Consider the following 24835-nt stretch of genomic DNA (forward strand, 5'->3'; position numbering starts at 1 on the left):
TTGTTGTGCTCATCTGCAACAAGCTGTGGAAGGAGAAAGAGAGGGAGGAGAAGGCACACCCACTTCTTCACAGCGAGCACCCGGAGGTATCACTTCCTATCAGATTCCGTTGCCAAGAATGAGTCATATGACTTCACCTAGAAGCCAGGCAGGAAGCCAGAGTTCCGGCTTGTCACTGACACCCACTGATGACCTACACTCAGGAAATGGGAGCGTGGGTCTTTGGTGGACAGTTCGCCTCTCTGCCACATACTTGGGTTGTAAGGAGACCCCTGGGATCTGGTTGAGTTAGAGTCAGGAGGTATAGACTTGAGCTTTCAGTCTGGCTGTCAGAGTCCTTTGGGGTGGATCATGTCATCTCTGAGTCTCAATTTCCTAATCTGGAAAGTGGGGATAATGCAGAAGGGAAGGGGGAAGGGACGACCATGTTACATACCATCAGACATTCTCCCTGCAGTTACCCACTCATTTTAGATATAATAGTATTTGAGGAAAAATGTGATGATGTCGACAATTTATATGGCTTCCAATGGAGGGGAAAAAATGGTTGAGAGAGCTAGTGATGCTGGACCTAGATTCCTGGATGATGACTAACAGCTAGAGCCGAACGTTGGAGAGGCATCACCACAAAGTATCATACCATCCCCACCACCACCCCTGTGTGGTCCACTTTACTCATTTACATGGCTCATCTTGTCCCTATCAGCAAGCAATTTTGAGACCCGTGAGCTATACCAGTGTCATATAGGTTAGTAATGATAATCCCTCTCAAGCTGGGGAATGTTTTACTCCCACTATTCTGCTTCCCAAGGAACTTAGGCATTAGCCAAGCCTCCTCCCCAGCTGCAGAAGCCTCGTGCATCAGCTTAAAGAACTGATCAGCTCTCTAAATTGCTTATCAACAATGAAGGTCGAGGTATAGAATGTTTTTTAATTGTTGATTTTTTAAGATCTTGGCAAGACCATTAATGTTATGAATATACCGCAGCACAAACTTCAGAGTCTTGTCAGTTTTCATAATGTAATGAATGGAGAAGGTTTGATTCAGATCCTTGTGAGTCCAATAATATGATTAGGAGGCTGGCCTGCTAGGAGGTTGGAGCACTAGGGGAAATGACTGGCTGATTGCTCTAATTGATTGGCACCAGTGGTGATGCCAGGGGCATGGCTTGGTTGGGGCAGGCTAGTTATCTTCTGCCAATGTCCACTTGGATATCCCCGGGAAGGCAGTAGATGAACAATCATGGAAACCTTTAAAAGTCTGTCGACAGAAGATAAGTTAAGAAATAGAATTATGTAAGACTGCTGGGCAGAGCAGGGCAGCAGTAGAAAAGAGAGAGAAAGAGGGAGGGAGAAGGCAGGAGAAGAAGAAGGAGGAGAAAGAGGGGAATGATTCTCCATCTATTATTTGGGACAGACTAAAAGATGCTGCTGTAACAAAAGAGCCAAAATCTCAATGGCTTGAATCAACAAAGGTTTATTTCTTGCTCACGGTCTGGATCCATCGAGGGTCAGCAGGGCTCTCTGCTCCACATTGTCCTCAGTCTGGGACCCAGGCTGATGGAGCCTCCACCATCTGGAACATTATTATGGGAGGGAAAGAGAGAGAGTGGTAAATCATGCAGTGGCTGTTAAAGAACCCCACCTGGAAGTGACACATACCACTTCTCTGTACATTTCACTGGCAAAGGAAGTCTTAGGCCATGCCCCACCCAGAATGACTGGAGAAGTACAATCCCACCACACACCCAGGAGAAAAATGGGAAGTCTGTGATCAATCGTCATATCTACCTCTCAGAGTTTGCAGGATTCTGGATCTGGAAAGGATCTATACTTGTTGGGACTCTTTGGGTTGCACTGAAGAAGAAACTACTTAGAAGGGAATTTATTAACTCCCAAACCCCAAATCCAGCAGCAGATCTGTCAGTCTTCAGGCAAAGCTGAATCCAAGGATTCAAGGTCTCTAAGGGCTGCTCTCTTGCCATCTCTCAGCTCTGTTCCCTTCCATGTGGACTTCCTTCTCAGGTTCCCTAGTACCAGAGTGGAAGTCCAATGGGAAAAGACTGACTCCACCCCTCCCCCATTTTAATAAAAATCCTGAGCCTCAAAGTCATTGGACCAAATTAGGTCACATGTCCATTGCTGAACCAATTATTATATCCAGGGCAAATGGAATGCTAGTCAGGCTTACATCCTAAGTCTAGAGTCGAATTAACTTCACAAAAATCTCATGGACCAAGGAAAGGGTAAGGGTGGATCTCCAGGGAATTTTAGGATGCTGGACCAGAATGGGTGTCCAAAAATATACACAAAGAAAACAATGCCCAACCACTACAGGATGCAGAGGGGCTCCCACTCAATGATTTTCCAAGTCTTGTTTTGTAGATATGCTTTAGGGATTGCCAGTGAAGGCTAGGATGGGGTTCCTGCACTCCTTAATCTCCTTTTCAATTAAAGTAGTTCTACTATGTTCCACAGAAAAATCTTTTTGGAACCAAAAAGGGAGGTCCTCTGCTTTCAAAAAAAGAAAGAAAGAAAACATGCAAGCAGGGGGATTAAACACTACTGCTCTTTGATTCCTCCTCCTCATTTTACAAGAAATTGAAATTCAGAAAGATTAGTAGATTTCTCCTCATATCTCAGCCAGAATTGGTCGTATGGACACCTAGCTGCAAGGGATGCTGGGAAAGTAAGCATCTGGCAAAGGGGAATGAAATGATCACGAATGACCTAGACATAAATGGCATATCCCTTAAGGCTGGGCACATTGCCACCCCCAGCAATGTTGAAGTTCCTTCAGGAAAAAAGGAAGGAAATGGCTTTCACGGAGCTGTTGGCTATGGTGGTATGAGTCTGATCTCACTGAGAATTCCTTCAGGCTATGGCTGGCCCTTATGCCTCTGTTTATTCCTCCATTGGTCTCTAAAATTTGCCTGCAATGATCTCCTTTACCCCTCCCCAAGGTCCTATGAGACAATGAATCATACACTGACTTTTAAAGTGTCACCCAAGGGTGGCCTGGCTGGCTCAGTCAGTAGAGTACATGGCTCTTGATCTTGGGGTCATAGTTCCAGCCCCACATCTGGGACAGAGTTTTTTTTTTTAAGATTTTATTTATTTATTCATGAGAGACACAGAGAGAGAGGCAGAGACACAGGCAGAGGGAGAAGCGGGCTTCCTGCGGGGAACCTAATGTGGGACTCAATCCCAGGACCCCAGGATCATGCCCTGAGCCGAAGGCAGATGCTCAACCACTGAGCCACCCAGGCGTCCCAGAGTTTATTTTTAAAAAAATTTTTTAAAAAAGCCTGTGAATTGCATACCCAAGATCATGCAACTAGTAAATTTTGCTCATCCCTTACTATATGCCTTTAGCACAGAGATAGACAGAAGACTGAGGGAGGAGGGAGCTTTGAGCACAGTCCTTTTACCACATAGAGATTGACTCTACAGGGTGGGGGACAGAGTGAGAATGTTGGGCATGCCAGGCAGAGGGAACAGCGTGTGTGAAGGCCTGGAGGCCAAACAATACAGAACAATAGAAAACAGTTTTACATATTTAGAGCATAAATTCTGAAGGAGCATCATCTTATGGAGTTTGGGCCTTGCATGAGGCCAATAGAGAGCCATTAAATACTTCAGGTGGGGATTTATGTCATTACATATGCAGTCTATCTTCAGTGGGGAAAATCAACTAACTGCAGGAGCAGGACAAGAGCTGGGAGGCCATCAAGGTGGCAGGAGGTGACAGTGATCAGTGGCCTGGATCACAGTGATGGTGGCAGGAATGAAGGGGAAGTGTAGCCTCGAGAGAAAAATCAGAGGTGTGGAATCCACCAAATCTGAGTCCAGATTTGGTAACTGGAGGTGACAATTGGGAGAAGTTGGGAAAAGCTGAGACTGACTCATAGGTTTCTTTTTACTTTTTTTTTTTTTTAAAGATTCATTCATTTATTTGAGAGACAGAGAGAGAGCGGAGGGAGGAGCAGAGGGAGAGAATCTTCCAGCAGACGTCCTGGTGGGTGCAGAGCACAACGTGAGGCTCAATCCCATGATCCATGAGATCACGACCTAAGCTGAAACCAAGAGTCGGATGCTCAATCGACTGAGCCCCCCTGGTGCCCCCTGACTCATGAGTGTCTAGATGGTGATGCCCTTTACTGAGGTGGGGCCGGTGGGAGCGAAAGACGGAGGACAGGAACCCAGGCAGCCTGGCTCTGGAGCCTACACTCCTAGTCACAACGTGCTTAGGACTCAGGACTGGGCTTGGGGCATTAAGGGAACCCTGATCAACGTGAGAAACCTCCCTCACTGGATGTGGGTACACTGGACTTCCCAAGCCTTCATGCAGCCAGCTCTGGACCCTGCGTCCGAGCCACCCCAGGCCTTTGCTCCTCCATTCCATCCAAGATAGATACCTGTGTCCTCAGCTTTGCCCCAGGACAGACAACTAGGGTGCCTGATACACATCCTGATAGAACTCTAGTATGCGCTTTACTATTTCCTCAACCTGCGTTCCCAGAAAATCACTTGGATGCTCTCACCTCAATAACCCTGAAGCTAAGCCTCTACACCTGACACAGTATTGATAGCAAGGAGACAAACATAAATTATTTAAGCACTTGATAAACTCATCTTAAAAAAAGTGTTGAAGAATCAATGCCCCCAAAGAGCTAAGTCAAATAAATAGTTTCAAAAAAAAAAAAAAAAAGGAGGAAGGACTGCCCTGCCAGATTTTGAGACTGTGCTGCAAAGCCATAATAGGACAAACGGTATAGTACTGACTTAAGACAAATAGACCGGGAGAGCTTAAAACCACATCTCCCTGTTTATAGAAACATACGTGCAAAGACAAAATGTCAGTTCAAAGGTCATGGAAGTGTGTGCTTTCTGGAATCATCTTGTTTCTGTCCTAATGTACAGGCACTGAGTATGTTATAGGCGGTGCTAAAATGAATGGCTTCCTAAAGCACTCCATGCACAGGCTCACACTTATTCCAACCAGACTTCTAGGACTCAGATAGTGTCATCACTACTTTACTGTGGGGAACTCAGGTTCTGAGAGGTTAAGATGCTTGCCCGGGTCACACAGCTAGTATGTGGCAGAGGTGGGATGCAGACCCAGCTTACTCTGACCCCAGAGCCAATGCTCTCTGCTGTCTCTTCCTCAGCAGCAGCCCCACACAGAGAGAAAGCAGTGTAGGCTGGAGCCCTTGAGAAAGCCTAGAAGCTCCCACAAGCCCTTGAACTCAATCTCCAATCTCTGAAGCATGAGTGGCTTTAGGCAGGTGACTGGCATGGATTGTTCTGAGCCTAAGAATCCAGCCTGGAAAAAAGGCTTGGAGTGAGTGTTTAGCCAGTGGGACCACACAGCACAGGATACCCATGAGGGGTCTTGGGAGACAGGACCACATAGGAGAGAGGGGTCAGACTCATGAAGAGCCTCGACTGACAGAGAGGAATTGGAACTTTGAATCTTTTTGAAGTGCAGCTTTGATTTTGTCACTCTCCTGCTCTACAACCTTCTATAGCTCCCCTGGCTACTGTCTCCTAGTTAATAAGGGGAGAGTATGTAGATGCAAAGATGTGGGGGAAAGCCTGGAGACAGACCTATTAGACATCACAGTCCAAGAGGAAGAGGACAAGGTGTGCAGGGGAGGTGAGAAAGGAAGAACATGTGGTTTGGGGCAGGATTCTGTGAAAAGCCCCCACCCTTCTACCCCCACCAGCATCCTACTACTCTCACAAAATTAAGGGTCACTGCTTCCCTGAAGCATCAGATAACATTGCAAGGTTAGCAACAAGCAGGGACCTTATTATACTCACAGAAATGAGCCATGAAGAGCCAGAGAAATAGCTACTGCCTAAAGCAGCAAAGAATAGCCAACAACTCCCTCCTGTGCTCCTCTAGGCACAGAAAATAAGGGTCAGACATTCCCAGGGGTTCATATCTGGCACCAACTCAGGCAAGTAAATCTTTCAGGGCCTTGGTTTCTTCATCTGTAAAGAGTGCCCACCCTATAGGTTTGATGAGGTTCTACTGAGATCATGTACATAAAACCTTCCATATAATAACGGGCATATCCTAGGAGCTCAATAAGGTAACTACTACTGTTGATAACCAAATAATTGTTTAAGCAACACACTAACCCTTGAACCATGTGATCAGCAGCTTTCGACAAAAGAATAGGTGTTAGAATTTTCAAATATCACATATTTTACAGCCCCCACCCTCACCCACTGTGAGGTGGAGGCAGGTGGGCTTTAGGACCAAAAAAATGTCAGAAGACAAATTCCACTCGATTCAATTCCAGAAGTTATAAATTGTCATTCTTCCCGCTATGGAGATTGCTAACTATAAATGGGTGGAGAGATAGATGGGCAGATAGTAAATCGTGAAAGCTGAACATGTGTTCTCTCTTTGAAGTACTGATTGCAGAAAGAAAGAGAAAGAAAAAGAAAGAAAGAAAGAAAGAAAGAAAGAAAGAAAGAAAGAAAGAAAGAAAGAAAGAAAGAAAGAGGAAGAAAAACCAGTTCCTCTTCCACAGGCCCCTTCTTGTGTGACAGAAGCCCACAGTGTCACCTCTAGGAGTTTCTCATTATTCAGCAGTTTTTGGAATGAGTGATTGATGTAATTAAAGTTATTGGTAAAGAAAGACTCAGTCACCAAGGAATAGATGAGTCAGCAGAAAGTTTAAGTAATGAAATAATGTTCCAAGGAGTGATTCTTAAAATAAGCTCCCCCCCTCCACCACCACCACTTAACTCTAGACATCTTAACCATTGCCGGTCAGCAAAAAGAACTGAAGTAGTTAAGACGTGGGGAAAACACCACGCGATTATAGAAATTCTCGGGTGAAGTCATTTCAACAAAAAGAAACCGTTGTATGGAGTCGTATTAGGAAAAGCATACATTTCTAGAGCATCAACCATGTGCTTTGGTGAGCTTTGCTCACGTTAGATCATTGAATCCTCATCTCTGTGGTGGATACCATAGGTATCCCTGCTTTTTGGATGAGGACACTGAATTTCAGAGACGTTAAGGAAATCTCCCAGGGCTGCACAGCGGGCAGTTGGCTCAGATGGGAACGGAAGCCAGGCAGGTGGGCGCTGGGGCCCACCTACCTGTTCAATCACCACAGCTCCTGGGCCTCTCTGTTCGGATTTCTCAGCCATTTAATCTGGTTCACTAATATACTCTGGAGAACAGAGTGCTGGCGGGATTTGAACTCATGTCAGGCTGACCCCAGAGCAGTTTCAAATTTCACATTTCTTTTTTTTTTTAAGATTTTATTTATTTATTTATGAGAGACACAGAGAGAGGCAGAGACATAGACAGAGGGAGAAGCAGCCAGTAGGGACCCCAATGTGGAACTCGATCCCAGGACCCCAGGATCACACCTGAGCTGAAGGCAGATGCTCAACCACGGAGCCACCTAGGCATACCCAAAATTCATATTTCTGCGGGAGAATACAAACCAGTGCATTGACTTAGGATCCATTCACTTGTTTTCATTTCTGCTACCATGTACTGGGCCCTGGACCCTGTGTTGGTTTCACAAAGGTGACTGGGGCAGGGAGACCATCAGGAGGATATAGGACAGTCCATATGACAGATGACAAAGGCCCAGACCAGAGCAGCGGAGAGGAGGCAGTTGAATGAGATCCCATAGGAGGATCTATGGGACCTGGGAAGTAAGGGCATATGGAGGAAAGAGGGGAGGCCCCACCAGGTGAGCAAGCTGTGCAGGAGGTCCTCACCTGGGAAGAGAAGAGGAGGAAGGGGCAAGATGTGATGAGGAGTATTGACTTCCAGTGACATTACATCCAGGGCCCAACAGTCCCCCACTTATTAACCATAAACAAGATTACTATGTGTCACCGTGGGTGGCTTCAGAAAAAGGAGAGTGGGTTGGGCACTTGCCACTTGTGAGCAGCTGGATAAAGAGGACATGCGGAGCAGCTAGGGGCAGGGAGCTCTCAAATTGGGGAGGTGGCATCTAGCTCCTCAAGCCCTTCACCTCCCCCCATACAACTTTGTTCAGAGTTGGAGGCCCAAGCCCCTTCTCCTTTTCCTAAAGAAGGAAAGAAGGTCCAGAGTCTTTTGTGGTGTGAAATGGTATATTGGTCTTGGCCATTTCTCCCCCAAGAATGGCCCACAGACAAGAAGGGGGCTGAGGCCTTGCAGATCCAAGGGGACAGAAAGAACAGCAGCTCAACAAGTTTGCAAAGATCCTCCCAGTTTGGTCCTGCCTTCTCCAAAACAGGTGTGGACATGGGCATGACAGTACAAGGGATTTATTAAGAAAGGAGCATGGGTGGGCAGCCCAGGTGGCTCAGCGGTTTAGCGCTGCCTTCAGCCCAGAGTGTGATCCTGGAGACCCGGGATCGAGTCCCGTGTCGGGCTCCCTGCATGGAGCCTGCTTCTCCCTCTACTGTGTCTCTGCCTCTCTGTCTCTCTCTCCTCTCTGTGTATTCTCATGAATAAATAAAAATATTTTTTTAAAAAAAGAAAGGATCATGGGGGGGCACCTGGGGGGCTCAGGGGTTAAGCACCTGCCTTTGGTGTGATCCTGGGGTCCTGGGATCAAGTCCCACATCGGGATTCCCACAGGAAGCCTGCTTCTCCCTCTGCCTATGTCTCTGCCTCTCTCTGTGTCTCTCTCTTTTTTTTTTTAAGTTTGTTTCTCTTTTGTTTTTCTCTGTGTCTCTCAATAAATAAATAAAACTGAAAGAGAGAGAGAGAAAGAAAAGAAAAGAAAAGAAAAGAAAAGAAAGAAAGAAAGAAAGAAAGAAAGAAAGAAAGAAAGAGAAAGAAAAAGAAAAAGAAAAGAAAAAGAAAGGAAAGGAAAGGAAAGGAAAGGAAAGAAAAGAAAAGAAAAGAAAAGAAAAGAAAAGAAAAGAAAAGAAAAGAAAAGAAAAGAAAAGAAAAGAAAAAGAAGCATAGGGGAACCAAGGTGGGGATGGGGAGGCAGCCATCCCCAGCTCTGTCACCAAACAGCTTTGTCATCTTGAGCACCTTGAACAAGTCAGGGATCATCGTTCCCATATCTGTAAAACGAACAGTTCCTATTTTCCAAAATGTGTTAAGCACATCTCTGGGGCCACAGGACATGGTGCTAGGTAGGGCGAAGAGATGCTCACGTGGCCCGCATGCCTTTGAATTCAGCCTGCAAAGCAGGTAGGGAGCCCAATGCCAGAATGGGGAATGGGGTTGGGGAGACTTCTGGGAGCAACCAGAGACCCCCAGAGATGTGCTCACCTTCCAAGCCCAGGCCACCAAGAACCTCACTTCATGAATTTGCTTTTTATCATTGTCTTGTTTTGATGGAAAGTGATTGTCGCTTTTCAGTTACAGCAACGGTATAAATATTCCTTTCAAAATGATGGTGACAAAACTCAAAAACTCGAAGGATGTTATTATGTTAATAGTAGTTGCAATGAGGCTGGGACAGGGGTTTGGAGGATGGATGCCCAGAAGGTTTTGAAGAGCGCTTAGCGAAGCAAGGGCTCATTCCTTACAGACTCAGGTCCCATGGAGCCTTCTCAGACATTGCTTCTACATGGTCCAGGACCTGTCAGGTGTTTGCCAGATTCAAAGGGGGAAATTAAAAAGGAAAAAGAAAGTAAGGATGGAAAAAAAAATGTCTGGAGAGAAAAACAACCCCACCAACCAAAATAAACCAGGCCAGTGATTTTTCTACCGCACTCTTCATGAGAGCAGAGAGGTGGTGTTTATTCTAAATGAGTCCTTTGCTCCAAGCTGCCACTAATCCACGCTTTTCTGTGATCCAGGAAAGCTGGTCCTCAACAGCCAATGAAGATCTTTGCACGTATGAGTATTTGGAAAAAGAGCCACCTATTACCTCAGGGTTTGGATTTAGATGCTGGATACAAATAGAGGGCAAACAAAACTAACAAACAAATAAAAAAAAGAAAAAGGAAAAAAAAAAAAACCATTGTGGTTTGGATCTAAAAAAAAAAAAGTCTCAGAAATGACAACTGTGTGGTAAGTCTGATGTCAAACCGAGTTAGCCGGGGAAGGTGTCTGGGATGCTCTGGAACGGTGAGGGTATTTGGAATCTAGGGCTAACAGATGTCTCACTCTGCTTAAAAGATGTCAAGATGCTGTTCCTAAGGGCCTGTGGGTTCCCTTGGGGACAAAGCCACTGATAGTTTTACAGAAAAAAAAATGCCCAAGCTGACGACCATATATTCAACACAAGGAGTCAAGAAAAGAATTGAAGGAGAAAAAACAAAAAAACAAAACCAGTCAAGCTGAGACATAAGGAAAGGAAGGAAGGAATTAAAAAATAAATACATGAAAGATTCACGATTCAGGGCCTTGCCCCCTACTCAAATCTTTGGTAGGAGTTGCTCTGTGAACCTCTGGGTAAAAAGAACATTGATTTTTGTTCTCATTATGTAGGATAATGGTGGGCAGGCAGACAGTCACTTCCAAAAGGAGGAGCAAGCAAATCTCCTCAGATAGCAATGACTTCTGGAAGAAAACTCTCCCTGGCAGGGACATCAGGCTCAGTCCCTAGTTGCTGCTGAGTGTCTGGGAGAGATGGCACATTCCTAGCCTTCCCCTCATCTGTACCTTGCACACGGAGTCCTGAGGAGGCAGCCGTCCTCCAGCAGCATTGGAGGAGGGCTAAGATGTTTCCCGGCCCAGCCTAAAAATATCTCCCTTGACAGCCTGTCACAGTGTCTGAGATTCCACCATTATAAATTCATTCCTCTCTGTTAAGGCGTTTTGTTTCCAGTTCTCTGTTAAAATACAGATATCCCCGAGAATTTAGCTTGGGTGAGGCACAGACGAGACACAGCCCAGGAGTTAGCGGGCCTAGATTCTCACTCAGTTCTGCCTGTAAGCTCACTGTGAGCTTGGGCGAGTCATTTTCTTTCTGGACTTCAGTTTCTCCACTGATAAGAAAGAAAGAAAGAAAGAAAGAAAGAAAGAAAGAAAGAAAGAAAGAAAGAAGAAAGAAAGAAAGAAAGAAGAAGAAAGGAAGGAAAGGAAGGAAAGGAAGGAAAGGAGGAAGGAAGGAAGGAAGGAAGGAAGGAAGGAAGGAAGGAAGGAAGGAAGGAAGGAAGGAAGGAAGGAAGGAAGGAAGGGAGGGAGGAAGGGAGGAAAAGGGCAAATGTTGTGGGCAGGTAGCTCTGAGATGTCTGATTCCCGGAAGGAGCATGACATGTTCGCTTTAGGGTTTGCCCTGGACTCTGTGCTCTTTGTCACTGGAGACCCAGCATGCCCATTTGGGCAGTTCTTTTGAGCTGAAGGGTTTGGAGGTCAGGTCAGACAGTGTCTTATTTTCTAATAATAATAATAATAATAATAATAATAATAATTTTTTAAAATACCTGTTCCTCTCTTATATTTGACATCTCAACAAATGGCATCTCCCAAGCCCCTTAGTGCTCAGGTCGAAACCCTTGGAGGCATCTAGAACTACCCCCTGCACCTCACCCCCCTCCCCACATTCAATCTATCAGCAAAGCCTGTTGACTCTACTTTCAAAATGCAGCCTAAATCTGATAACTGGGAGCAACCACCACTTCTCTGGCTACAACTGTGGTCCAAGACAGTGTTTTCTCTCCCTGGATTCTCCATCAGCCCCCTAACTGGGCCCTGCTTCTATCTTGTCCACCCAGAGTCTCAGCTCCTCATGTCTAAGAATGCCTTGAAGACATAAATTAGATCCCATCACTCCCCCCAGACCATCCCTCTCTTCCTTTCTCTCTCTCATCATTAAACCCAAAGATCCCACTAGTAACAATAAAGCCCCATATAACCTGGCTTTGCCTTGGCCTCATCATCTCCAACAAAGGTCCCCTTAGTGTTGCTCGAATCTCTTCCTACCTCAGGATCTTTGCACTTGCTATTCCTTCTGCCCAGAAATCGTCCCCTCCAATATCTTCATGGCCTACTCCCCAACTTCTTTCAGGTGTCTACTCCAGGGCCACCTCTTAAGGAATGCTTTCCAGACTGCCCTGGCTAAAATGGCTAAAAGAGCACACCCCCTTCCATGTCCTTATCCTACTAAATTTTTCAGCCAATACCCATCACCCAGACATTATGAGAAGACATCATCACATTCATTTGTTCACTTTACATCTCCTCCTCCACAGTGTAAGCTCCAGAAGGGCAACCTTTGTTTTGTTCACCGTTGTAAAATCATACCTGGAATGGTGCACCTGGGATATCTTAGGTGCTCAGTTAGTAGATATGAGAGGAAGGGAACAGAACAGGTTAAGCAGAACTGCACTAACCTGGAGGCTAAATCTAAGGATTCCGTTGGAGGGATCAATGCCAAGGTCCTTCCTGCACTATTCCAGCAGGGTAGGATGTCCTGGGGAGTCAAAGGTAGAGTGGAGTGTCAGAAGAGGGAGGTAGGGCAGCATGGAGGATACAGGGTAGGCAGGGGAGGTAAAGCATCTCAGCTGAATTTATAAGTTTATGGGCTGCAAGTTCTTGATTGAGACCAGAGGAAGCTAAACAGCCATTGTGGACAAGTTCCAAAAGACAGGATCCTGCAGACAAAGGGTAGGTTGTCAGTGAACCACCAGGAGGACCAGCCTGAAATTGGTTCTACACCAAAGCAGGTTTTCTCAGGTCTGATCAGGTCACTCCTCTGTCTAACTGCCTTCTCAGGCTCCCAGTGTCCCCCATCAAGCCCCAGGGAGTGTAGCGAGGCCAGAGAAGGTGGGAGGAGGGAGAGTGCTAAGGAACATCAGCCATTATGTGGCAGGATCTCCCCAAAGCCTCAGTCTCCTGCCCTTCCCTCTTATCCCCAGGCCTTGGCTAGTGTCTCTCATGAAGTAAAGTCATAAGAGAGCATCACCCTAGTAACTATATTGAAGGACAAGTGGGTGCCTGCCACTCAATAGAATCCTCACAAAACCAGGGGAGGTACAGGCTTCATTTTACAGACGAGGCCACTGAGGTTCAGAGAGGTTATTCTGATGGTCCAAGACATACAACCTAGTAAGTTGCAGAGGTTAGGACTTAGCCACCAAAGCCCAAGCACCCAACCCCGTGAGCCATAACGTCTCTGAGCTGCAGCCCACGTCTCCATCCCGACACTGCCTGGGGTTCCCGGGTCACAGCAGTCCCAGTAATTGAGAGGCTGAGGCTGGAGAGGCTGGAGAGGCTGGAGAGGCTGGAGAGGCTGGAGAGGCTGCCTCCCGCTTTGGGCCTGCAGCCACAGGAGCCTGGCCTCCCCCCAGGCCTGAGCAGCCCGCCCGCAGGGGGCGATGATGGCTCGGCGGGAGTCGCCCTGAACGCGGGGTTGGCCAGCAGAAAGCAGCGAAGGGCAAGGAAAGCGCCCAGGGCCAGGGCCAGGTGCTAGGGAACCCCTTGCAGCGCTGAGCAACCCCACGTGGGGGGGCTGCACCCCAGCTGTGTTGAGCGCCGCCGCCAGGCCGCTGGTGCGGTCGGGAGCTCTCCAGCCCTTGTTTGATGAGCAGCGGCCAATAAATTCATTAATCATCATTTTATGCCTCATCAAACCCCCTCCAAGCCCCTCCATGGGAGTTACACAAATTAGCCCCTGAAAAGACAGTAATTTCAGTATAGCGAGGTAAGTGCTTTCTGATGGGCTCCGCGCACAGAGCTCTCCTGACAAGCCAATCCATCAGCGCGTTGGGGTTGGGGCGCGGCCGGCCTCCCCTGCTCCAGCCCTCCCGGCCCTGGCCAGCCTAGCCTCCGCGGGCTACCTGGAGAGGGCCTCCGACTAGGGCACCCCGGCCGCGGCTCCTTTACAGCCGCACCGCAGGCTGGGTGTCCAGCCTCCTGTCCTCACGCACCCCCACCTCCTCCCCAGCCCTTCCCAACAGAAGAGAAATCTGGCGGTGGGGGAAATCCCAGGCCCCATTTAGGGAACAAACCGGGAGGGCGATGGAGGACTAGCGCTCAAGTTCTGAACTCCAGCCCCGGGGAGGGGAGAGCCAAGCAGCCCTTTCTCCTCCTAATGTCTAGATGTCCGGGTTCTGGGACCCCTTGAAATTACTGAAGATCTGTATGTATTGTGTGCGCCCTTTATGGGGCGGGGGTGGCAATCCATGGCATCCTGACAATTGGGAAAGAAATCCCAATCTTTCCAAAAGAGAGCCATCTGGGAACAGAGAAGGGGGTCCTTCTGTCTAAAGGGCGGCTCCACGGGACCCTGGTGGCGGAGGTGGGGGTGGGGCGTGCCTAGCCTTTTCTGTGGCCCCTGCGTCTTTCTCTCTGAGGCCGTCACCTGGGGTGAAAGACGACGCCTGGGGAAGAGAGTAAGAAAGGATTTTCTGTCGAATGGGCCGGGCCAGTTGGACTCCAGCCTGGAGAGCTGAGCATGACAGGAGAAGGAAAGAGCCGGAGAAAATTGTGGTGAGGAGTAGGATATTTGCAAACACGAAGCCCGCCCGGCGCCTTCTCACTTTCTGGTCCTGGTGCCCAGAATGTCCCACGGGCACCCTACTCGGCGGGCAGGGGCCATGCAAACGGGGTCGAGCCTACCGGCCAGCGCACCGTGACCGGCCAGAGCCCCAGCGCCGAGCGACGCGCAGCTCCTTCATTAGCTTCCCCTCCGCGGCGCTGCATGCCTCGGAAAATAAGTTAGCAAACGGGGAGCCGTTTATCTCTTTTATCTTGGGGCCTGATCCAATTAAATAAGTGCACATTTACATTTGCATCCATCAGGCGGGAGCGCTGAGAGCCCGGGGTTTGCTCCGAGCAAATAAAAGCAGATTTCACTGGGAAAAGTGGCGTCTGGGCGCGCCGGGCTCGTCCGGGCGCCGGAAACGAGCGCAGCCAGGAGGGCCGCTTTAGGGACTCAGAACTGGGGCCTACGGCCAACAGGAGGCTAGAGACGCGCAAGGCCGGGAGAGGCAGGCCTGGGCAGGGGCTGCAGCCAGAGCTGCATCCCCGCCCCAGAGGCGATCCTCCGTTAGGCCACAACCTGGGCCCCGCCTTGTGCCCTGGACCCAAGTCACATTTAAACGAAAACGAAAAGGAGACTAACTCTGGCCAGGTCACCGAGGGAGACCCCTGAGGTGGGTCTAGGGACAGTCCTGCCGTTTTGGCCAGTTTGGAAGGAGGGCAGGTGGCAAGGTCTCAGTCAGGCCCGATTTTCCTATTCGATGGCCCGAGTGGAAAGAGATTCCAAGAACCAGGCCGAGGACGCGCCTCCGCTTTTCCCCCCAGTATCTCTGCAAGACGGGAAGACCAGTTGATACCAGCGGTTAGCGCTTCTGGAGGGGTGAAAGGGGACGCCCAGGTGTGCACCTCTTGCTTTGCAGCGCCCACCTCATTAAGACGCTTTCGAAATAGGAGGGTTTTAAGAATGCGCAGGTAGTTTTGTTTTCCCTTTTCCTGTGTCTGTACAACCCATAGACCAAAAGACGGAAACGGTTTTGGGGGGTGCGGTCTCGTGGTAGACCCCAGGCACCCGAAACCGCAGGTGAACCAAAACTGCGCGGGTTCCGGGACCCTGGCGTGGCGAGGCCCGCAGAAGCGGAAGCGCGCACCTGAAGCGGAGCGGAGCACCGGCCCCACCCGCACACTTGCTCCAGCCGTAGCCGTAGGCATATTTCTCAATTGCCTGCTGCCTGGTTTCCGAGCCCGTGGCCAAACCGTGGCGGGAATCGGTAGGGTTAAAACTATTCTAGTCGCGGGCCCCGCTTTCCAAATCGTCAGTGCTGTCTGGGTCGTGGGACCCGAGACGCAGCGGGTGCGGCTGGCGGGACAGCTTCGGGGGTGCAGAACTAAGATCCCGCTGAGGGGTGGGGGGCAAGGCCAGGTCTTGCCTAAACTCCTCCTCTCTTCCAACCGCGTGGCGCCCGGGGACCAGTAGGCGGCGCCCTTCCTAAACAGCATCCGCGTCCCGCTCCCTCTTGGGAGCGCAATCACATTCCTTTCACTTTGGGCGCTTTGCAAAGCGCTATTGCTTGTCTCTGCCCGAGGTGGCGGCTGGTCGTGGGGGACAGGTGGGCCGGGAGGCACGATCGGCTCTAAAACTGCACGTGCGGACCCTCCCCCGCAACCCTCCAGGCTCCCAGAGCTGCGCACCTCTAGCAAAAGGAGAGGCCCCGAAGGGTTTGTAAACCAGGCCGCGATGCAGGCCCCGCACCCAGGCCAGGGAACCACACTGCGGGCCCCAGCACCCCGAGCCAAGGAGCGGGAGGTGCCGCAGGAATGTCCCCTTTCTGTAGCTCCTCCTCGGTGCCCGCTGAGGCGCCCTCGGGGATTGACTAGGGTTGTTGGCTCTTTACCCCCAAATCCCATGAACTGATTCGGCCCCGCAAAGAGAGGAAAGGGAAGGGAAGGGAACGGACCCAGCAGGTTCTGGTTCGGCGCTGCCTCAGGGGGATGACCCTATAGACCCCACGCAGTGACCCCGCTGCCCCTGCTGCCTGGGATTCAGCCCTCCTGGTCCCTAACTGCCCAGCTAAGCGCTCCTCCGGGGGCCGGAACCAGCACAGCCCAGCGCAGGTGGCAAACGCCCGCGCAACCCCGGCACCCAGGTGTCAGGCACTGCCTCGCGCAGCTTCCGCGCCCCAGTCCAAGCCTGCGAACCAGCCCCGACCCCACTGCACGCCACAAGTTTGCCCCCAGCGCCTCTCAGACGCTGCGCCTTCCAGACGCCCCGAGACGCGGCCGGGCGGGGCTCCAGGAGGCACTCGGGGTCGTAAAGACGCGAAACTACTTCTAGGATTAAGCGCGGGAGACATCTCCGAACTATCCAAACCCCGAACTGCCCGGCAGGCTCCCCCTAACTGGGAAGTCTCTAGGCACCAGAAAAACCACTGGCCACGAAACCCAGCTCTGCAAGGGGCAAACCCCACACTTAATGGGAGGTTTGCATGCAAGATGAAGCACGTAAAGAAGCCCGTAGACACTGCAGAGGCCAAGGGCAGGAGGGATGCGGGCCAGGGGCAGGGACTCGGGCTCCAGCCTTCGCGCCCCAGCCGGTCTCGCTCTTCTGGCGGGGGAGGCTCCTCGCGCCGCCCCTCGTTGGGGAGAAACGCCGGGGGCCCCCGGGTGCGGGGTCCCGTTCCCAGGCAGCCCCGTGGGCATTCGGCTCCCGGCCCCGAGCCTCGGCGCTCCGCCTGGGGAGGCCCGCGCCGCGCTATTTGCATATTCCCGGGAACACAGGGAGGCCTGCAATTTTCTTTTTAAAATCATTAGGCAGGGTTTAGGGCCAGCGCTTCCAAAACCCCGCAGAGTTGATGTCGTCCTTAAACCCTCTCTTAAGAGAAGGGGACTGGCCTATTCTTCTGACTTTTTTAGAAGAGAAGGTGACTCCTGGGGCTGCATATTCAACTGGGGGTGGGGGCGAGGGGGTGGAAAGCTGATTGTGAACGAGGCAGTCGGCGGGGTGGGTGGAGGGGGCCGGGGCGCGGGGGTAGGGGGGTTGGTGGGTGGAGGGCAAGTCATCTCTGGAATTCAATTGTTAAAAAAAAAAATCATTTATAATTAAAGGGACAAAATAAAATACGATCGTCTCATGCATATTTAATCATTCGCACTTCCAGCTTTGAAACCATTTTTCCCTGCGTGAATTTTCTCACTCATTTAAACTCTTAAGTCGACTGTTGTTCGCAAAAACATCTGGACAATGCAGTTTTCAAACTTGTTTAAATTCGAACAAGCTAATGGAACCCCGTCGCAGGTTACAAAAAAAAAAAAAAAAAAAGCAAAAGTTAAACCTCCGGTGAAAGTTTGGGGTGTGTTTAAAAAACAAGTAGGGTTGAAGTAATCTTGAATAGAAATGCAAATATGTGCATTCCGATTTAGCCTAATTAAACTAGTGTTATGTGCAAACACATTCTCTCTACACTCGGGCTTTGGGTTTAATAGAGCAAATTAATTCCCCTCGATGGAGTATGTTTTTGCTGTAAACCCTCCCCTCCCCCGACCACCGAAAATTTCCCACGAAGTAAAACACGTCCGCGGGTCCATCTCTCCGGCGCAAAATGGAGACGCGAACCCCGACAGTACAGGCGGGCCTCGGGCACCGGGCGGTGTCTCTTCCTCTTTTGGGGTTGAGACTCATCCTGATTTTTCATTTTGAAATGAACCATGCGGGATTTAAACGGGGCGGGGGCGGGGGCGGGGGCGGGGGCGGGGGGGAACCTCAGAAATACTTTAGCTACTTGGACTCTCGACTCCGAGAGGGGAAAAGTGCTAACGCGACGACAAGCCAGATCGAGTTCACAACAGCCTCATTATCTAAGGCCAATGTCCTCGAACTTTTTAAAAGCCACTTGTCCAAAAAAGGGGCCGGTGCGTGGAGCGGGGGCTGGGGGCGCCCCGCGGGCGGCTGGGGGCTCCCCTCACCGCCCCCAAGCGACTGTGGCGCGCCCTCCCCCACTTCCGCCCACTCTCTCCAATCTCCGACTCTGCAAAGTGTAGGCTTGTAATTCAGGACAAGTGTGACACCTACCTGTGAAAGGGGGGAACCGTCCCCTAGCCGGTCCCGCGGCCCCAGCCTCGCTGCGGCGCGGGGATCTGCGGGGCCGCCTACCACCCGCACTGTCGCGGCTGGAACATCTACTAATTTAATCAAATCCAGCGAAGAGATCAATGCCCAATTTTGAAGGGGTAGGGAAAAGAGTGACTTGGGAAAGCCTCCTCCTTGGCATCCCCTAACGCTCCCCGCCCGCATTAGCCCACAGCACCTTTGAAATAGTAATAAGGGCTAAATCCGGCATAAAATCGAACTCATTAGCAAAGTTCACCAGCTGATTGCTTTGCATAAAACACGACACTGATTGGAAGTAATTAGGTTAAGCGATGGAGCTCGGGTGGTGCGCGTCTCGAGCAGGCTTTGCCATCTCTTCTCCCTTCTGGGCACACACTTGGGTCTCTCTCCTCCTTCCTCCAGGGTCCAATCTCCCCCAAGCAGCCCCCCATCAGTGATCCAAATCTGCATTCCCGGCAGGGCTGGGGTCCCCGGGGCTTGCCGCCTAATTATGGTTTCCCCTTGGCACACTGAGGTTGCTCTGCGGAACCTTTCATTCCCCACTTCGAGAAAAAAAAAAAAAAAAAAGTTGCAGTTTCCACCTTTTGTCCAAGGCGATGGACAGTTTACTGAGGCTTCTAAAAAGTAATGAGTGGCTCTGATTATGTTAAAATCTCTTTTAATTAAATATTTTGCATTTTACAAAGGCGGCTGCAGTTTCTTTTACTTTTTAAATCTAAGAGTATAACCTGTTTCCTTTCTGTAATAATACTTTAGCTCATACCCAGCAAAAAATCAATAGGTGTAAAAAAATTAAATTAAACTTGTATTTTTAAACTATGAAACAGTTTGGGGGAACACAAATGTATATATTTATATTACAAAAAAAAACATTAAATGCCTGTACAGGTGTCTTAATTTCATAATTTACTTCAAAGATATTGAATTATCAATTTAAATACAAAAATGCTACATTAAATATACAGAATAAGATTTAATACAAATCCTTTTTTAATTTTTTTTTTCTTTTCGGTTGGTTAAGACATTTTTGCGTGGGGAGGGGAGATGTTTACATGTGTATGTCATCCATCTCCGTGAACTATAAACTTTTTAATAGGAGGGGTAGTTTTGTTTCTCTCTCTTGTTGATGGAAAAATAACTGCCAAGGCCATGTTTTTTTTTTTTTTTTTTTTAATAAATTAGGAAAGTCCGGGACCGACGCAGCCCGCGTTAAATGTCGGACATACCTTTCTTCAATTCATAGGGAGAGTCTTTGCACAGGTCTAGTTGAGACTGGCTCCGCAACATTTTCGGGTCTTTAGCCAAAGCGTCCGCTCGGTTCAACACGGTCTGGTTTAATCCATTGAAATGCGAGCCCGGACCGGTTGTGGGGCCCGGCCCTGGCCCTGGGTGGCCGTGAAGGTGTCCAAAGGAGCCATAGTTCGTGTAGCCGGGATAGAAGGGCGCCGTGTAGTAGAGAGGCCGGGACAGCACCGTCCCGCCTGGAAAAGGACACTGCGCCGAGGGCGAGCGCGCTGGCGCCGGGGCCGGCGATGCGCGGCTGCCTCCCAGGGCCTGCCCCGCCACCGGCCCGGGGCACGGTGGGCAGGGAGAGCCTTCGCTCCCGCCGCCCCCGTCCTTGACCTTGTCCGAGGATGTGGCGATCTCTGCCAGAGACCACAGTTTGGGCTTGGCGAGCACCGCCTGTGGCGGCGGCGGTGGCGGAGAGTGTATGACCGAGGGCCCGCCGGGACCGGGGGGCAGCTCGCCCGCGGCTGGGTGCGGGCCCGGAGCCGGCGCGCCCGAGGGGTAGTGAGGGGCCGGGTCCTCGGCCAGCCGCGCTGCCGCCGGCCCGGCCGGGGAGGGCCCGCCGGCGCGGGGGGGCCCGGGCAGCGCGTCCAGACGGCCCTCGGATGGCGGCTCCTTAAAATCCGAGTCGCTGAGGCTGCCCTCCGTCTCCTTGCCGGCGGGGGTGGGCGGCCCCTGCAGCCGTTCGCAGCCCGCAGCCGCCTTCTGCTCCGCTCCTCCTGCGGGCGAAACCCCAGGCCGTCAGGGGCGCGGGGGCTGCGCGCGGCGGGGCCCGGGTCCCCGCCCGCAGAGGCGGAGAAGAGCCTCGCCCCCAACCTCCGGGACCCCGCTTTCCCTTCTAGCTCCCGCTCCAACACACCCTCTCCCGGGCCCACCAACCTGCTTCGGGGCCCTCGGAGTCGCCCTTGCCCTCGGGCTTCTGGGGCTCGTCCTCGTCGTTCTTCTCCAGATCGATGTTCTCCTCCTCCTCCTCGTCCTCGCTGCGGTTCCGCGGCGTCCACGTCATCTTGTTCTCCTTCTTGAGGCGCCGGCGCGCGTTGGCGAACCAGGTGGACACCTGGGTGAGGGTCATCTTGGTGATGATGGCCAGCATGATCTTCTCGCCCTTGGTGGGGTAGGGGTTCTTGCGGTGCTCGTTCAGCCAGGCCTTGAGCGTGGCGGTGGCGTCTCGCGTGGCGTTCTTGCGGTACGCGGGGTCCCCGTAGGGATAGGAGCCCAGGGGCGCCGCGTATGGGTGGTACCCCAGGGAGCCGGCCATGCCCGGTGTATGGTCGTAGGGCGAGCCCTGCAAGGAACAGGCAGAGAGAAGGTGAGCGTGGGCCGTGGTCCCCAGAACCACCCAGACGACCAGGGGCACACTTGCCCTGCGCCCAGGGGTCCGCGAGCCGCGAGGCCCAAACGCCGGCTTCCCCAGGGGTAGGGCTGGCGGGCTCAGACCCGGGGCAACTCCTCCTCCTCCTCCTCCTCCTCCTCCTCCTCCTCCTCCTCCGCAGGCAGCGGGGGCGCCAACTCCTGACTCCGGTCCTTCCGGGGCGCCTGACGCCGTCCCGGCCTCGGCGACACCCTGCAGGGCCAGTCCGCCCCCCAAGCGCGGATCCGGCCACCGCGGCCAGGCCCTCCGCCCAGACAGAGGCCTGGGCAGCGGCAGCGACTCGGCACTTCGCGCCCTGATGGCTGCGCGGCAGGCGCCGAGGAGGGAGGGCGAGAGGAGTCAGGGCATTCTTCGCCTCTCAGAGAAAGGCAAAGGAAAAGCTAAGCCTTGCGCGGGCACTCCCACCCCTCCAAAAATGTTACCCCAAACCGAAGCCACAGCGCTTTTCCAGAAAGTGCACCCGGCCGAAAAATCCCGGATGCACCGCAGCTCGGCCGACTTTTCAGAAATTTAATACCTCCAAATCGGATTGCGAAGATAGGATTACGGATTTGCAACATTTTGGAGGACTAATTAAAGGCGAGGCCAAACACATTTACATAGACTTAGCACGCTTCTGCTCGGATTTCTGGTCCATTTCTTTGGAACTACTTTCCCAAAATGGCAAAACCCGAAATAAAATAAAATACAATACAATAAAATACAATGAGATTTGCAGGGCGGCCCGGGGCTCCGGTTCGAACCGAACGCTGCTCTTCAATTGCAGCGACCTCTCCCCCAAAAGCCCTGTCAGCTCAGCGCCCCAAGCAGGACGCGCGGCTCCGCTCTCCGAGCAACTCCAGAGCCCGAGGCCCGGGCGAAGCCGAGCGAGACGGTCGCCCAAGTTTGCAGGGGCCGCGAAGCTCGGCGGGGGCGGTCCGCGGTGGCGCCGCGGCCCGTGTCCTCCGCGGCCCCCGCCCGCCCGCCCGCCCGCCCGCCCGGCGCGGCCCCAGCTGCCCTCGCCCGCCGCGGCTCCCAGCTCACTCACCACGTACGACGAGAAGGCGGCGGCGGCGGCTGCCGCGGGGTCGGCCCCGTACTGGAGGTGCGAGTTGTAGCCCGGCGAGGGCGCCGTGAAGGCGGTGGAGCCGGCGTAGGGCGAGAACGCGGAGCCCGACGACGAGCGGCCGAGCTCATCCGTGCGGGGCCCCGAGATGACGCTGGTGCTGTACGCCGGGCACGAATAGAGCGCCAGCGAGGCGGACGGCTGGTACAAGTAGCCCTGCGGGTAGGACATGGCCACACACGGGCATGGGGCGCGCCGCGCCGCGGCCGCCAACGAGCCGGGCGGCGCCCTGCGAGGGCGAGCGCGCGGGCACCTGGCCTCCGGCTGCCCCCGGCTGCCGCTTGTCGGGCCCCGGCTCCCGGGCTCGGGCCCGCGGCGCCTCCTCGCTGGCTTCCCGCGCGCCTCCGGCGGCGACTGCCGAGCCCGCTCCTCCGCGCGCCTCGCTCGCCCCGGTTGGGTTTGCCCCCCCTCCCCTGCTGCTTTCTCTTTTTCCCCCTCGCTCTTTGCACTGGGGGGCTCTGCTTTTGGCTTCGCAAAGGTCCTGCCAAGATGCTAAGTTGGAAATTGAGGATTCTGACGCCTTGTGCGCGCCCGAAGCTCCTCCTTCCCGGGGTGTAGTCGGTGGGAGGACTGGCAGGAACCTCTGGGCGGCCGCAGCCAACCCGGCCGCCAGGCGCGCCTCGCCCTCTCCCTCTTCCTCCCCGGCTCCCTCTCCCGCTCGCTGGCGCTCCCCTCGCCCCTCCCTCGCGCCCGCCTCTCCTCCGCGGCCCTCCTCTCCACCCTCCTTTTTTTCTCCCCCCTCCTCTCCCGGGTCTCTCTCCCTCTCTTCTCTCTTTCTCAGACTCTCGAGCGCCGGCCCCAGGATGACAATCACATCCCAGGCGCGCCGATCTTTTCCAACTTTCCTTCCCAGCTAAGTCGGGGTGGAGCGGCGGATCCGACGCAAGGCGGGCCCTGGTGGCGGGTCCGGTCGCTCCGAGGCACAAAGGCGACGAGGCGGCTGACTGGGCGCCCGCGAGCGCTCCGCTCTGTGCCGGCCGCAGGAAACCGCGCAATTAGCGGACGTCTTGCTCCGCGAGAGGCTGGGCTCCCAGGCGGACCGCCGCCTACCTGCCCCCGGCTTCTCCCCCCCCAGCCGGGGAGCCGGGGAGCCAGTTGGAGACCCGGAATGGAGGTCCCTGGGAGAGACGGAGGGGTGCCTTCGTCCAGGGCGCAGGGGGGCCGAGATGAGCGGCCCTCTCCGCCAGCAGCAGCAGGTGGGCGAGACACAGGCCCCGGACATCTGCACGTCTCCGGCCTCCCTTCCACCAGCTCCCCGCCAAACGGCGAGGGCGGGGCGGGGCCCGGGACGGCGGGGTAGCCTTTCTCTGGAGGAGAGGTAACGGGTGGGAGCTGCCCTACGGAGAAGCAGCTGTCCCGGAGCGGGCCTCCGGACCCTCCCGCCCCCGCCAGGACGCACCGCCTCTTTCTCGGGGCTTTCCATCCTCGGCTCCCCCTGCCAGGCCGGGGGTTGGGGTGGGGTGGGGGTGGGGGTGGAGGGTGAGGGTCCCCTTCCCCTTAGCGCGCACTCTAACACCCGCCCCCGCTGCATTGCAAACACCCGGCATTGCCCAACCCAACCACTGTTTGTTCAGCGAGGCGCTGGCAAGGCAAACACACACAACTGAGTCACAGGCAGAGCCCTTGCCCACGACGGCCACACGGATAGAATACAAAACAGCCCCCCTGCCTGGCTCTCCAGCCCGCGCCGCCCGAAGCCAGACGCGCTCGAACTCCGGGACAGACAGGGGCGCTGGTGAACCTAAACAGGGGGCTGCTGGCACGGGGCGGGGCACTCCCCTGAAGCTCGGGCGCAGGGACTTGGTGAACTTGTATAAGCCTGGGCCACACGCAAGCCGAAGCACAAGCACGCGGTTCCCCACGATGCCTGTCGCCGGCAAGATACGCTTTATTTCCAGAGCTCCAGTCCCCGCACAGCAACCGGGTCGGTCAACTCGGTGACGTTGGGCGGCGGGACTTCACGCACGCGCGCTAACTCCTCCCCCGCGTCCGCTTCCTCCCGGCCCCGCCCCTCCAGCCCACATTGGACAGTGCTTCGGTCGGCCCCGCCCAGTGCCTCCCTGCCTCCGTCTCTGATTGGACGCTGGCCTCCGTTGGCCCTGCCCCTCAGCGACGGCAGCCCGCGGCCCTCCGAGTCCCGGCGCCGAGGGGGTGGGGCCGGGCGGGGCGGCGGCGCGCTATTGTCATGGAGACGAGAAGCCGGCGGCCGCGGAGGCGGGCGCAACCCGGCCCAGGTGGCTGCCAGCCCGCGGAGACGGCGGCGAGGCGCAGCGGCGGGGACTGCCGGTCGGCGCGGGAGGGAGCGCGGAGCTGGGCAGTGCTGGCCACGCGGGCAGCAGGGTTCGGTGGAGGCCGGGTGGTCGCGGGGGGCGACCCCGCCCCGCTGCCTCCGCTCCCGCCTCCCGCGGCCCTGGCGCTGCTCAGCGCCCGCCCCCGGCTCCGCCCGCCGCCGCCGCCGCCGCCGCCGCCGCCGCTGCCGCCGCCGCCGCCGCGGCCCCTCGCGCTAACGGTCGGTAGCGGCCCGCGCGCGCCGCCCGCCGGGGGCTCGCGCCAGCCACGAGGGAGCGTCCGCAGCCCGCGCGCCCGCGCCGGACAGTAGGT

At 53.8% G+C, this 24835-nt stretch overlaps 2 protein-coding genes across 8 annotated transcripts in view; one reads left to right on the forward strand and one right to left on the reverse strand.

The window, feature by feature from the left end:
* Nucleotides 1-1461: 1461 nt before the first annotated feature.
* IRX5 (iroquois homeobox 5) lies at nt 1462-22460 on the reverse strand. 2 transcript variants are annotated; one of them, XM_049104315.1, is made up of 4 exons: nt 22157-22460; nt 20637-21042; nt 19697-20476; nt 1462-1576 (listed from the first exon to the last, which is right to left on the reverse strand). In XM_049104315.1, exons 1-4 carry the CDS (start codon nt 22403-22405, stop codon nt 1512-1514), a joined length of 1500 nt encoding a protein of 499 aa, XP_048960272.1. In that variant the 5' UTR covers nt 22406-22460; the 3' UTR covers nt 1462-1511. The 2 variants fall into 2 exon arrangements, with proteins under 2 accessions (XP_048960272.1, XP_025303066.3); XM_025447281.3 differs by lacking the exon at nt 1462-1576 and having other exon boundaries at nt 19045-20476.
* A 626-nt stretch (nt 22461-23086) lies between these two features.
* Nucleotides 23087-24835, forward strand: part of LOC112659995 (uncharacterized) — a 60658-nt gene continuing 58909 nt past the window's right edge. For 2 of the 6 annotated variants that reach the window (XR_004813930.2, XM_025447282.3), the window contains exon 1: nt 23087-23430. Coding sequence is in view for 1 of the 6 variants with exons in the window: in XM_025447282.3 (XP_025303067.3) it covers nt 23401-23430 (30 nt within the window). In the remaining 5 variants the exon portion in view is untranslated. Of the gene's footprint in view, nt 23431-24390; nt 24834-24835 lie in introns of those variants that run through there. The other 4 variants (XR_007407381.1, XR_007407378.1, XR_004813938.2 and 1 more) reach the window with 4 other exon arrangements.

The sequence above is a fragment of the Canis lupus genome, chromosome 2 (genome assembly GCF_003254725.2).
Source record: "Canis lupus dingo isolate Sandy chromosome 2, ASM325472v2, whole genome shotgun sequence".
In the NCBI taxonomy this organism is placed as follows: Eukaryota; Metazoa; Chordata; class Mammalia; order Carnivora; family Canidae; genus Canis; species Canis lupus.

Bases quoted from the DNA above. Each gene is read 5' to 3' on its own strand.
- IRX5 (XM_049104315.1), bottom strand. From the start codon at position 22,405: ATGTCCTACCCGCAGGGCTACTTGTACCAGCCGTCCGCCTCGCTGGCG. The intron at 21,043-22,156 runs GTGAGTGAGCTG...TGTTCCTTGCAG, and splicing joins CCGCCTTCTCGTCGTACGTG to GGCTCGCCCTACGACCATAC. The intron at 1,577-19,696 runs GTATGTCCGACA...ATAATGTTCCAG, and splicing joins TCCCTATGAATTGAAGAAAG to ATGGTGGAGGCTCCATCAGC.